Here is a 13798-nt window from a genome sequence, read left to right as displayed (position 1 = left end):
TTCTGACAACACTTGTGTTTCAGGTGCCCTTCGTTTCAAGAGAAAGATAATTGGGCTAAAGGATGAATTCTACAACCGTTACATAATGAAAAGTTTCTTGTTTGAACCTGTGGTCAAAGCATTTCTAAATAATGGTTCCCGTTATAATCTGATGAACTCTGCCATAATAGAGATGTTTGAATTTATCAGAGTGGTGAGTGCTTTCATATGCTGGAGATAATAGCTATATTGTTTAATCTTGTAGTTCAAGATGACTTTTCTTTTTGCTTGTACTCTAATAAAGGTTCATGAAACACAGTATCATGTAGTCCCGTTATGATAGTGTAATTTAATGTCAGTGTTACATATTTGAACATCTTTCTTGTATGTAAACAGTACTGTGACTTGAAAGCCAAATTCACGTGGTAGTTTATTAACAGTACCCAGATGTGCCAAGGCAGCACTAATCAAGTTTTCATCATGGAGACTGGATGAGCCTGTATGGCAGAAATGTAATTTGAAACTACTGCTACAGAAACATCGAATTTAGCTGTACTCTGTAATGTCTATTCAACAGAATATGAGGCCATCTGGAAGAGGTAGCAGTGGGGTTTTTTTTGTTATATTGAGTGCTACAAAGTTTCTATTTCATCAGGAGTCTCTTCAAATATTTGGGTGAATTTGGCTTTCAGCATAGTCCTGTTTCCTCACTGCATTCAAATTTTGACAAGATGCTGTATACGGCCTCTAAATGTGCTAAGTGAAGCCACGCTAGGATGTAAACAGTAGTGGACTAAGTGGGTAAGGGAAAAGAGGCTTTGTCATCTGTTGGAATCTTTTGTGCTGATAACCTCTTTCTTCATTGAGACTCAAGGTAATTCAAGGTTGAGAAAACTTGATCATCGTGAAGGAGTTGATTTAAATATGGTTTTGAAGCTGTGAAAAAAACGGCCCTGGCTTCTGTGCTGTGGTCTTGCAGTGGTAGTCCACGAGACTGGGTGCTCATTCTACAGTTCAAGCAACGGGGAAATGAATGACCTCTCATTTTTTTAATCCTCCTTTTCACATAGATACTCAGATTCTCCAGGATACTTTTGGGTATCTGTCAATAATTCTTGTCTTTTTTTTAAAATCCAGGATTCTTTTAAAGAGAGAAATTTTTTAAGTATGCTTTTGTTGTTACTGATGTATTACCATTCATAAGGGATGACCTTTGAGCATGTACCAAAAAGGAAGATAATCAGTGTGTTAAGATTTATGTTGCTTTGGTTGTCCTTAATAGATGGTAATTTGGGTGTTTATTCTGCAGTGTTCCAGGGACTGTGCAGTGCTAAGAAAGCCAAATAGAGCACATTAGAAATTTTCCTGCTACATCATGCAGACCTGTGCTAGTCTCAACTGTCCCGCGTGGCTTTGGGCAGCCACAATGTTGAACTGAAACAGCAGAACAGTTGGGAGGCTTTTGTGAAATACCTTGAGCAGCACTGTAAGGCCACAAACAAAAAAGCTGATGTTAATTGCTAATGGAAAATATTTTTCTTGTGCTCATCCTAAACAAACTTACTGATTTTTTTTTTTATGTAAGTACTTTATTTGCAGCAAGAAAAAAAAAATCCTAAGTTTGTATCTTGTACACATTTTTTTAATAGATTGAGTGCAACAGTTATTGATCAGTCAATATAAAAATATGTATAAGTTACAGTGGGAAAGACCTTTCAGAACTTGGTTTGGTACAATTTTCTGTTGAGCTTTTAGGTTCTGTTCATGTGTTTTGAAGCAGATACTGCTGGAAGATTGCTGCGGTTGTGCCTTGCTAATCAAATCTTTCACCCTCTAACACTTGGATACATAATGCTTATTTTTGCTTAAACCAATTAATGTGATGTTTCCTGTGGAGTGCTTAAAACAAAAAATAATTTACATTATTTTTCTATTATTTTCATTCAAATTAATTAAGTCAGCATATGTGTGTTCATTCTGTAGGAAGATATAAAATCATTAACGGCTCATGTAATTGAAAATTACTGGAAGGCACTGGAAGATGTAGACTATGTGCAGACCTTCAAAGGACTGAAACTGCGATTTGAGCAGCAAAGGGAAAGACAAGATAATCCAAAACTTGACAGGTGAAATGCACTAAATTCCCTTAATTAATATTACTGCCTTAATTACATTTTGGGTGTATTGGTGGATTGTTCTGTGATTGCTGGAAATGGAAATAATTTAGACTTTTACTTGCATCTCAGGCACTGATGAATTTGCTTCATTAAAGGTGTAATTTCTAGAAGTGTTAATTCGTACTCCTAATCCACTTTCAGCTAACATTAGTGAGTGAACCACCGGCAGTAAGGCTAAGTTGTAATATCCTAAAGTTACATGCACTTAAAATGAAGCTGGAAACCTGTCAGGTACTTCAACAAACTTCAGAAGTTCATTTGCTTAAGTAATAGATTCCTGTTACTTATTGGAAAGATCATTCTGTTGTGATTTACCATTCTGTGGATTTTTCCTTCCAAAATTCACATCTTATTTTCTTTTAATTTAGTTGTGGAAATGGATACTTAGATAAGCTCTACCAAAATGACTTCATAGAAAGCTCTTTTGTCAAAGTTAGATTACCTGTTGGAGTAAAAAGCAATCACATTATAACACTTGAATTGCTGATTTTTACCAGAGCAAAAGTTCCCTTCCTTCATACACAGTTGCCCAAGATAAAAAGGTTAAAGTATATAAAAGTAGAAAGTTTAGGAGATACTACTCCATTTATTTTGGGCAAATGTCAGTAACTTCATGTGTAGTTTCACTTGAAAAAAAATGGACATCTTGTGGGAATAGATGAATTACTCTTAAGAATTGTTATCGAGACTCCTGTTCTGTTGTCTTGAATTAGTTTAAAAGCACATTGAAGAATTTATCCTGGTGAGTCATATTAGAGCATTTTAAAATTTCAGAGTTTAAGTTATTCACTGTCACAAGATTTCTTAAACAATATTTATATTTGAGACTCATACAATTACAATGAGAGTATAACCATAGATTTGTTTTAAAATGCTGAAGCTTTCAAGATTTTATGTGGGATCTGCAGCTTTAAGTACTAATGTTTTACAGGTGATATGTTACTATTTTGGGTTGTGTCAGCTAAGCTCATCACTTAAACAGCTGTGAAATTCAAGCCTACAATTCATACATTCATGCACGTGTTGGAACCAGCCACTTCCTTCAGTGAATTTCCATAGAGTATAGGAAGTAAAACATTAGACTTCTCTTGGCTTAAGTAGAGCTAAGTGATTGTGCATAGTTGTGCCACATGAGTTTGTCCAAAATCTCGTGTGGTTAGTAGGTCAGATCAAATAGATCAGCTTTTACCGTCTTCCTACATCTCACATAGTGGCTGCACAAGGCCACTGTGTAATTTCTTACGTAAAAACCTAGAAGCAATAAAATAAAAAAGTAACAAGAATCTTCAGGAAGGAAGGAGGCCAAAAGTTTTGTTGACATGGGCCATGAAAGTGTGCAGAAGTAATGGTTCTGTACTGTTAGCCGAGCTTGGAATTTAAATGCAGGGTGAAATGATGCAGCATGTACAGACCCACATGATAATATTGGTAATTTTTTGTTTTTTTTCCAATTTAACATTCTTATTTAATACTTCTTAATTTCCTAATTTTTCCTTCCTGACTTTTTCCTGCAGTCAGTAATGTAAAACTGTCTGCCAAAAATACTGAGCCTAGGTTATATTAAAATTTTGAGTCCAGTAAGAAACCCTTAATGAAAAACATTAAATCAGACTTATATTGTGGCTACTAAATTTTGAAGAAAGTGATACAGAAAATTTGCCTTTGTTAAAAATTGGTGGTTAGAATCAAGATCTAGCAAATGAAAATGGAGTTTTCAATCTCTCCTGTACTTCTCTTCCCCCTGTACTTGAGTGCGCATGTCACTGTCCCTCTCCTTCAAGGCCATAATACTGCTTCTGTGAGGAGAAAAAAAGGACGGTGGAGTGAGACAAACCAACACTATTAATAGATTGCATGAGGAGAAGCAGCACTTTGTATCCAAGAACAGAAAATAGGGACAGTGACCAGAAAATTGTAACGTGGCAGGAGGAGTTAGATGTCTTATTAATGTATCTGTTTTAAAATGGAGTAATAATTAAGTTAGATTTTGGGGTTATTGTTTGCTTTTTATTTCTCTATAATACATTGGACCCCACATGCTAACATGTATTCTGGAGCAAAAAGTCTGCAGTTCCTGAACTTCTTGGTTTACAACTTGTAAACCCAGCCTGAATACAGCACTTCAGTGACACTGCATAAAATTACTTTTGCTAAAGCCACAGGATTTTGGACAGAGTGATCTGAGTGTGCTGTTGTCAGAGTTGTATTTGGTTCTTTAAGAAGAAAAGTTTTATATTTGCATTGAAAATGCAAAGACTGATACTGAAAAGACTGAATAGTTGCTGGTGTTTTTATTGCTCTATACTGTCTGTATCTGTAAGCTGTCACTGTAGAAGTGCCCAGTAGAAGTTTTATTGTTAATTAGTTGTTTTTAAATTGAAACTGCTCTGCAGCATGCGCTCCATTTTGAGAAACCATAGATACAGAAGGGATGCAAGAACCCTGGAGGACGAGGAGGAAATGTGGTTTAATACTGATGAAGACGATATGGAAGATGGAGAAGCAGTGGTGCCCCCTTCTGACAAAACTAAAAATGATGAAGATATTATAGATCCTATCAGTAAATTCATGGAAAGGAAAAAATGTAAGTAAGAAGAAGAGCTTACACATTCATTAACTTAGTCTGCAGTGAAGGCTTTGCATGTATTTATTCTGAAGTTCTTAGATTTTGAAACTGACAGACACCAAGTTGGTGGACCACCCACTTAAAGTAGACCACCCATTTCACTTTAAAAGTGAAATGATACACCGTATTATTGTTGGCTTCTTTAAAGTATTTGAGTGGCAATCTTAACTCATGATCAGGTTTTCCTGTGTTTTACTCAGTTTTAGAATTCCAAATTTTCAATGTAAGTGTTTTTTGTGATGTCACTGGTAGAATAGAGATGTTCTTTCCTGGCCTATAACAACAGCTCATAGGTGGTATAGCAGTATGAAAATAAAAGTTCTATGCTAACTTATACTTTACCAAGTTGTACTTAAAGTACAAACCTTTGTTCCACAAAGCGATTTGTATTTTAATGTTTCACTCAATAATATTGCTTTACTTTTGCCTTTTGTGTGTGTGTGTTTGTGTATGTTCTTTCTTTTCTCTTCAGTAAAAGAGAGTGAAGAAAAGGAAGTTCTGCTGAAAACTAACCTTTCAGGTCGTCAGAGCCCAAGTTTCAAGCTTTCTTTTTCCAGTGGTACAAAATCTAACCTTACCAGCCAGTCGTCTGCAAGTAATCTACCTGGATCCCCAGGGTCTCCTGGATCCCCAGGGTCCCCTGGTTCTCCAGGATCAGTTTCTAAAAGCACATCTCAGATGGCAGCTATTACAACTAAGGTAATTTTGGATGGATGTAGATTGACTTCATTGTTACAGAGTAGTTATTACCTTTAGCACCTCTCTCAACTTTGTGTAAATTTTTAGATGTTAAGCAGTAATGGACTGGGTGTCTGTACTTTTGTCTGGCCTCTAGCAGTTTTAAGGGGATCTGACATGTATATAAAAAGAAGAAATAAAAAAGATTTTAATGCCTAGACTCTTAAAGTATGAAGCACACAACTAGCTGCTGTTTGCAGTGATCTTTACTCTGAAATACAGAGAGCACTGCCTAATTTTGCCAGGCTTCATGATGTCTCACTGCCCCCATTGAAGATTTCTGCTGTTAACCATTTTTACTACTGTTCAGTTTTGTAACTGGCACATGTGAAAGAAATAAGTTGTATTATGGAGAGGTGTTCACTGTAAGCTGAAACATGAGGCATTTTTAATATCCCAATGTGATTTTTTTCACCTTCTGAAATAACATTGGTTTGGATTGGAACATATCCCTGGGGCACTTCAAGGCAAGGTTGGACGTGGCACTTGGTGCCATGGTCTAGCCTTGAGCTCTGTGGTAAAGGGTTGGACTTGATGATCTGTGAGGTCTCTTCCAACCCTGATGATACTGTGATACTGAAGTAGAAGAAAGTGCTTTGAAAAGAGTCAGTATAATTTGCAATGAATATCCAAACTCATCATTTTAAAACACGTTTTGGGATGCTGTTGGATTGTTGGCAAATATGTTTGAACCAAGTCAGGGAAACAGTGTGATAGATGTTTTCTGACAATGATAATGAATTGTCAATGTGTAAAATTCCCTTAAGTATGGTAACTGTGCCTGTCTTTGTAGGGAGGTCTCGTTGGACTTGTAGATTATCCTGATGATGATGAAGAGGATGATGAAGATGAAGATAAAGAGGAAACTTTACCTTTGTCAAAGAAAGCAAAGCTTGAGTCGTCATAATAGCAACTGATGAAGAACATTACCAGTTGAGGGGAGGATTTTTTTTCCAAAAACAAAACAAACCCAGAGCAAAGCAGCAATCTTTTGTGAATCACTGTGTGTGACACAGATCAACCTATACAGATGTATTTCTGCCAATCAAGTGCCAATTCAAAGGAGCAGAAGAAGAGGAAATACTTCATTTAGAGGAAAGACTTATGCCTTTGAGCTCTCCGTCTTGGACCACACGTTGCCCTTTTCTCAGGGAAGGAAATGGAAAACAAAACAAACAAAAGACAAACAAAGCCAACAGGGCAGGAGTTTTGATAGTGGAACTCTGGATTGGCTGGTCAGTTGCTACAATCAGAATATGCTTTCTTGGACCATGTATGAGACTTCTGAAGAAAAGGCAGGTTTTGCCGCAGTTCTTCACTAGTTAAGAATGCCAGCAGTTTCTTTGTATAAAAGAGACCTGCCTTTGAAATCATACATTCTGAACATTTTAGTCAAGCTACAACAGGTTTTAAAAACCTCTACAGGGGAGAGCCGAATATAAAGTTTCCTCTTTTGGTTTTTTTTTAAATCTCTTCCCTTTGCCCTTTAAACTGCAGAATTTTTTGGGGTTTTTTTTTTTTTTGAGGCAGGGGATTTGTTTGTCCCTTCTTGATTAAAGATTGAGTGGAATTCTAGATGTGGTCACTTTTGTGTCATGATTATTTTTTTTTGCCCCCCTGAGTGTATGCTTAGTTGTTGAGTATATATTTGGGACCATTAAAATTTTTTGATGTAATATAATCTCACTGTTGTGCTGGTACCTGTTTCACACTGTGTAATTTTGTTCTGCATCCCAGCTAAAATGTTTAGGATTTTATGGAAGATGGTATAGTTTTTATTGGAAAAAAAAGAAAATAACCACAATGTGCATAAAAGCAATACTATTTTGTGACTAAGTATTTTCTATTAAATTTTACATCAGCAAATGTCAAGAAAAAAATCAGGGAAATAGGATGGAATTAAAAAAAAAAAAAGAAACCTATAAATACAAAATTAGTATTCCAAAGAGACTTTGAACTTTCATAACTCACAACAAGGATGGTAGACTAACTCATCAAAATGCAAGGTGGATGATTTAGGAATACCAATATATTGACTCATTTGATTTAAAAAAAATAAAAAGCAAATAATGAAAGCTGAAGGAAAACTGCATTTAGTGGTATTTATTAGAACCTCTGATTCCCTTTGGAATACCAGTTTTAGTGAATCAAAGGTGGTTGTAGAATAAACTCCTTGCAAGGAGTTTCTACCATCTTTTGATATTTATTCTAATACTACCCTGAAAAATTTTGGATCAAACTCAATGACTGCATTCTTTCCCCTTTTCCCAGAACTCTAAATAATATTAGTTACGAGTTTAAAACCAAATGTATAATCCTGCTTCCTCACTGCTTTTACAGGAGATGGCTTTGCTGCACGGGAGGAGAGTTTATATCCAGTTCCTTTGCAAACAAAACACCTTTTCTTGAGTCTTTAGACGCCGTTTCCTTTTGAACATTCAAAGCATGAATGTGGCAACAATTGTGGTACTATACGTGAATGGATCATATACAAATAGAAGTAAGAGGAAAGAAAACTGAGACTGGGTCAGATGTGATCACACCCAATTAGCTCTTTGTTTCTGAAAATTGTGTATTACATGGCAGATTCCATGCTGACTAGAAAGGTAAAAGTTTTTGTGCTTGGACTTAATGATTAGTACATGCTAGTAATTTCAGATTTAAATGAGAGTGTGGATTAGCAAAAAATAATTTGGCATCTCTTAAACAAAAAGTTAACTTGAAATCACTTTCCAAGACAGGGGTTTTACAGTGTGCTTGAAATGTCTGTGAGGGGGCAGTTCTCAGCAATAAGTTTTGCAGAGAGGGACAGAGTTTTGTCACTACAAGATTAGACACAATCTTCTGCTGCAGTGGGAGAACCCCCATGCCGTCTCGGTGACCTGTCTGAAACCTGATTTTTGTGGCTGTGTCAGAGGATGTGATGTGACAAGGAAATCTATAACTTTGCAGGCCTTCTTAATCTGAATTTAAGTCATGCCCAGTCTGTCAGACTTCACTGAGCACAAAGCTTTCAAAATTTACCCCAAGAGCCATCTTCATGGCCACTGGATTGTATCACTGGAAGTCAGTCTTCTGAGTGGGTCAGAGGCAGAACATTTGTTGGTTTTTAATGGCCCTTCATCTGCTGAGTGCTTCATCTTGTGATGTTTGCTGCTGTCCTCTAAACTTTCAAATACTTCCAGGAATCTTGGAGCTCGGACTTTTAAGTACTTAAAAGTCTTACATTTAGCAGAAGAAACACTACCCTTAAGTTAATAAGTTTGGTCAAAATAATAATGGAAGTAGTAAATTTTTGTTGTCTTTTTATGGAGTTCTAATGGTAAAGTACTAAGCTACACATCATTTATGTCTAACTTGCAGATGGTTAGTTTCTTGCCAGTTACTTCGTGCCTGTGGCCCAATAGGACATGGCTACATTTAGATGATCTATTCATGGAACCTGGAGTAGTTGGGAAGTAGGTGACTCTTGCCTTGAGATTTTGTTAAACTCACTATTAGTTTTAACCCTGTCCACATCCTAAGAGAGCTGCATGTATATTGTATTAAACAAGGCTTGGTCATCTTAATTGCATTTTAACTGTACCTTTATGCTTTACAGGACAAATCCTTAAGTGTGGTACAGGCAAGATAAGACTTTGTTGAATCATCAGCACAGGCCCTTACATTCCTCCAGTTGTTGAGACTTAGTGCTGATTACTCTGATGTACACTTCCCAGCTTTGAGCCTAGGATTGCTAAGGATACCAGACAAAAGTATAAGGACTTTCCTCCAAATTCATCCAAGGACTCTTACTCTAAGGAAAGTAATCCCAGGTAATCTGGAAAGTTTCCAGGTTCCTTCTGCTGCACATAGAAGGCAACCACAGTGAAGTAACAGTGCATATCACCAAAAACCAGGTCTATGTCATGGGTACAGAAGGACCTGAAAGCTAGACCATCCCTCTAAAATGTACCTGTTTGTAATAGACCTACTTGGTAAACAAGATCTGACTGTCCATCCATCTTCATAGCCCACCCAGATGACATGTCCTGTTACCGTGGAACTAAGTGTCGAGTAGGCCCAGTCCTTTTAACATGACAAGGGCAAAACTGTTCAGATTGGTTTTTTAATTGCAGAGATTTAAAACTTCTGCCAAAACCTAACCGTTGAGTTATATAACTGATCAGAGTCTCTTCTCATGTTGCTGCTGTTTTTAAACCCAGCACAAGTTACATTGGTTGCCTTGCTAAATTCTGGATCCCAGCACCTGCAGAGTTGCTACAAGAGTTGAGCCTTATCTTCACATCAGCCACTGTACACCTGCAGAAGCATCGTGCATCAATACCATGTATGTAAGTTGTGAACATAGGAAATCAGATAGATAGGCTGCTACTACTTGGACTCATTCACAGCTAGGCCGGATGTTAGGAGGAAGTTCTTCACAGAGAGAGTGATCTGCCATTGGAATGGGTTGCTCAGGGAGGTGCTGGAGTCACCATCCCTGGAGGTGTTCAAGAAAAGACTGGATGAGGCACTTGGTGCCATGGTCTAGTTGACTGGTTAGGGCTGGGTGCTAGGTTGGGCTGGATGATCTTGGAGATCTCTTCCAACCTGGTTGATTGTATGATTCTCTAAAACAGGGCAAGTGTTCTAAGAAGAGAAGTTACCACCCACTGAAGGTTTTCAGGAACAGCTGTCTCCATGCATGTTCTCAAACTGCTTTCTCTCCTTGCAGTCCAGAAGAAATTAAGGTACATACAGCCTACAATTAGTCCAGAAAGGAAGCAGAGCACATGAGCATGATGCAGACAGAGCAAAACGTCCTGTGGAGAGAAGTGCCACCCTTCAACCATAACGACAATATAAAGTCTAGGTTTTGTAAAAGGGAGTCATAACTTCTTGTGTTCTTGTGGGTCACTGTCTCTCTGCCTCGATTTAATACTGCACTAGTTACAGTCACATTCATTTGAGCATGTAAATCTGGTGGGTTTTTTAATGTAAAGTGAAGTTTAAAAACTCTTCAAAGCTGAAACCAAACCCTCTGGACTATTAGGGGGGAAAAAAGGCAATATAAAAAAGGGAAGAGGGAGATGTGATCTTCTATATTGTATTGATGGACAATATAAAAATAGATAAGCAAATGGAAAATAATTTTCAAAAGGCAAAATGGTGCTTGAAAAGAAATAGCTGCTGATTTACAGTGATTTCAGATCTGTACAGTAGTTGCCTTGTGTGCTGTTACATCTCTTGGAGATGCAAGGTGTCTGTCTCAGAACTTCTCTGAAATGGTTCCATGTGAACAGACATGGTTTAGGTTGAGACCTGGAAAGTATTTTGTACAGGATGATTTAGGCTGGGGTCGGAGTGGCTGGAGAGCAGCCAAACAGAAAGGGATCTGGGGGTGCTGATTGATACCCGCCTGAACATGAGCCAGCAGTGTGCCCAGGTGGCCAAGAGAGCCAGTGGCATCCTGGCCTGCCTCAGGAATGGTGTGGCCAGCAGGAGCAGGGAGGTCATTCTGCCCCTGTACTCTGCACTGGTTAGACCTCACCTTGAGTACTGTGTTTAGTTCTGGGCCCCCCAGTTTAGGAGGGACATCGAAATGCTTGAGCGTGTCCAGAGAAGGGCGACGAGGCTGGGGAGAGGCCTTGAGCACAGCCCTGTGAGGAGAGGCTGAGGGAGCTGGGATTGGTTAGCCTGGAGAAGAGGAGGCTCAGGGGAGACCTTATTGCTGTCTACAACTACCTGAGGGGAGGTTGTGGCCAGGAGGAGGTTGCTCTCTTCTCTCAGGTGGCCAGCACCAGAACGAGAGGACACAGCCTCAAGCTACGCCAGGGGGAAATTTAGGCTGGAGGTGAGGAGAAAGTTCTTCACTGAGAGAGTCATTGGACACTGGAATGGGCTGCCCGGGGAGGTGGTGGAGTCGCCGTCCCTGGAGCTGTTCAAGGCAGGTTTGGACGTGGCACTTGGTGCCATGGTCTGGCCTTGAGCTCTGTGGTAAAGGGTTGGACTTGATGATCTGTGAGGTCTCTTCCAACCTTGGTGATACTGTGATACTGTGAAAACATGCATTTATAATTTAGACTGAGGATAATTTGTACTAAATAATATTGATTTTGATACTGCACTTGGCAAGGAACTTTGAATTACGTGCATGAAGTTACTGTATGTGAGCTGCTCACCTAAAAGAGTTCAGAAGCATTCAATACTCATGTATCACTGTTGGCTGGTGTTGCTTTTGGAAGAGCATGCATACTGAAGCGTTAGGTTTATGAGTTTTCAGATGATGCTAAGTCTTTTTTGCTTCAAATGTACACTCCAGTGGCTGGAATCGTGGCAATTTGATTTTAAAGTGTGCTTATCCTATTTTAAACCTGATGATGTTGAATGACCTTTTGGCAGCTGCACCGTTCAAATAGGAAGTTGATTGGAGAGTTCAGTACAGACTTGCACCCTGCTAGTAAGGTCAGAGGTGGTACTACAGTACCTTCAGACTGTCACTGAATTGCTTTTCAGTAGTGATTGGGGATGTGCAATTTAGTAATCTCACTGTTCATCAGGATTTGATCAGTGTTGTGACTAAGGATATGGAGGTAGCGAAGCAGCAGCTGCTAAACCAGTTCACAGGAGTCTCTGTTAGCAACAATGAATGTTTGGGCAAAACTGTAAACCCCCTACATTTTACAGTATCACAGTATCACCAAGGTTGGAAGAGACCTCATAGATCATCAAGTCCAACCCTTTACCACAGCGCTCAAGGCCAAACCATGGCACCAAGTGCCAAGTCCAATCCTGCCTTGAACAGCCCCAGGGACGGCGACTCCACCACCTACCCGGGCAGCCCATTCCAGTGTCCAATGACTCTCTCAGTGAAGAACTTTCTCCTCACCTCAAGCCTAAATTTCCCCTGGCGTAGCTTGAGGCTGTGTCCTCTCATTCTGGTGCTGGCCACCTGAGAGAAGAGAGCAACCTCCTCCTGGCTACAACCTCCCCTCAGGTAGTTGATTTTCAATCTGCTTCTACTTCTGCATGTCTGAAAATGGTGTTAAGTTCGATCATCTTATCCTGAAAAATCTTGTTTGCTCCCTATGGCTGCCCATATCTCCACAATTCCCCTGAAATGAACAAGTAAGTTCCTCTGCTGTCATCAGTCATGATTTTCATAGATTATATCCAGAAGACCTGGAAGTTGCAATTCTTACTTGAGGAACGACTGCCAATTAATCCCAACAACAAAGCACAACTTTCTAGTGTGTTTGAATTTAGCCTCAAAACAAAAAACTACTTCTTCAAGGTCTAGACTAGCTGCAGCAAAACATAAGGAAAATGTAAATTCTGGTTTTCATGGGCAAGAGAACTAAGTACCAAAGCTAGTAGTAGGCTAATACAAATGTTCATCTGTCTAATTGTAGAATCATAGAATCAACCAGGTTGGAAGAGACCTCCAAGCTCAGCCAGTCCAACCTAGCACCCAGCCCTAGCCAGTCAACCAGACCATGGCACCAAGTGCCTCATCCAGGCTTTGCTTGAACACCTCCAGGGATGGTGACTCCACCACCTCCCTGGGCAGCCCATTGCAATGCCAATCACTCTCTCTGCCAACAACTTCCTCCCAACATCCAGCCTAGACCTCCCCTGGCACAGCTTGAGTCTGTGTCCCCTTGTTCTGTTGCTGGTTGCCTGGCAGAAGAGACCAACCCCACCTGGCTACAATGTACCTTCAGGTAGTTGTAGACAGCAATGAAGTCACCTCTGAGCCTCCTGTTCTCCAGGCTAAACAACCCCAGCTCCCTCAGCCTCTCCTCATAGGGTTTGTGTTCCAGGCCCCTCACCAGCTTTGTCACCCTTCTCTGGACACCTTCCATCACCTCAACATCTCTCTTGAATTGAGGGGCCCAAAACTGGACACAGCACTCAAGGTGTGGCCTGACCAGTGCTGAGTACAGGGGCAGAATAACCTCCCTTGTCCTACTAACGAAGTTTTTATTTGGTGTGCTCTACATACAGCACTTTGCAAAATGTCATAGTAGTTATATAATAGCCACACATTTATTGTTCTATGTTGACACTATTTCATCTTTGGAGCCTGTGTTCCTTTGGAACCAAGTATGGAGATCGTTGTGTTTTGTTTGGTTGTGTTGTAACTTATTTTTTTGGTTTAATACAGTTCTTCATCAGAGCTGTGCTGCACAGCAGAGTGGGAGTAACCACAGTCCTCAGTATTCACTGTTACAAACAGGACAACTGGTGAAACCTTGAATACCTAAAAAGCTGACCTTTGGACTTCCCTTTTGCT

General features: G+C 39.5%; 1 protein-coding gene and 1 long non-coding RNA gene across 2 annotated transcripts in view; both read left to right on the top strand.

The window, feature by feature from the left end:
* The window catches only part of PPP4R3A (protein phosphatase 4 regulatory subunit 3A), a 44324-nt gene extending 36717 nt beyond the window's left edge, over positions 1 to 7607 (top strand). The window contains exons 11-15 of the mRNA XM_064151734.1: positions 24 to 193; positions 1963 to 2105; positions 4550 to 4740; positions 5255 to 5481; positions 6314 to 7607. Coding sequence (XP_064007804.1) covers positions 24 to 193; positions 1963 to 2105; positions 4550 to 4740; positions 5255 to 5481; positions 6314 to 6427 — 845 coding nt within the window. The 3' untranslated portion in view covers positions 6428 to 7607. The remainder of the gene's footprint in view (positions 1 to 23; positions 194 to 1962; positions 2106 to 4549; positions 4741 to 5254; positions 5482 to 6313) is intronic.
* Positions 7608 to 7662: 55 nt separating this feature from the next.
* LOC135179698 (uncharacterized) lies at positions 7663 to 10383 on the top strand. The gene is made up of 3 exons (XR_010304079.1): positions 7663 to 8126; positions 9726 to 9850; positions 10143 to 10383. It is a non-coding gene; the product is annotated as an uncharacterized LOC135179698 (long non-coding RNA).
* Positions 10384 to 13798: the final 3415 nt, after the last annotated feature.

Source organism: Pogoniulus pusillus, chromosome 1 (genome assembly GCF_015220805.1).
Source record: "Pogoniulus pusillus isolate bPogPus1 chromosome 1, bPogPus1.pri, whole genome shotgun sequence".
NCBI lineage: Eukaryota > Metazoa > Chordata > Aves > Piciformes > Lybiidae > Pogoniulus > Pogoniulus pusillus.
The sequence above is the reverse complement of the archived record's forward strand: the minus strand, read 5'-3'. Positions and strand labels throughout refer to the sequence as shown.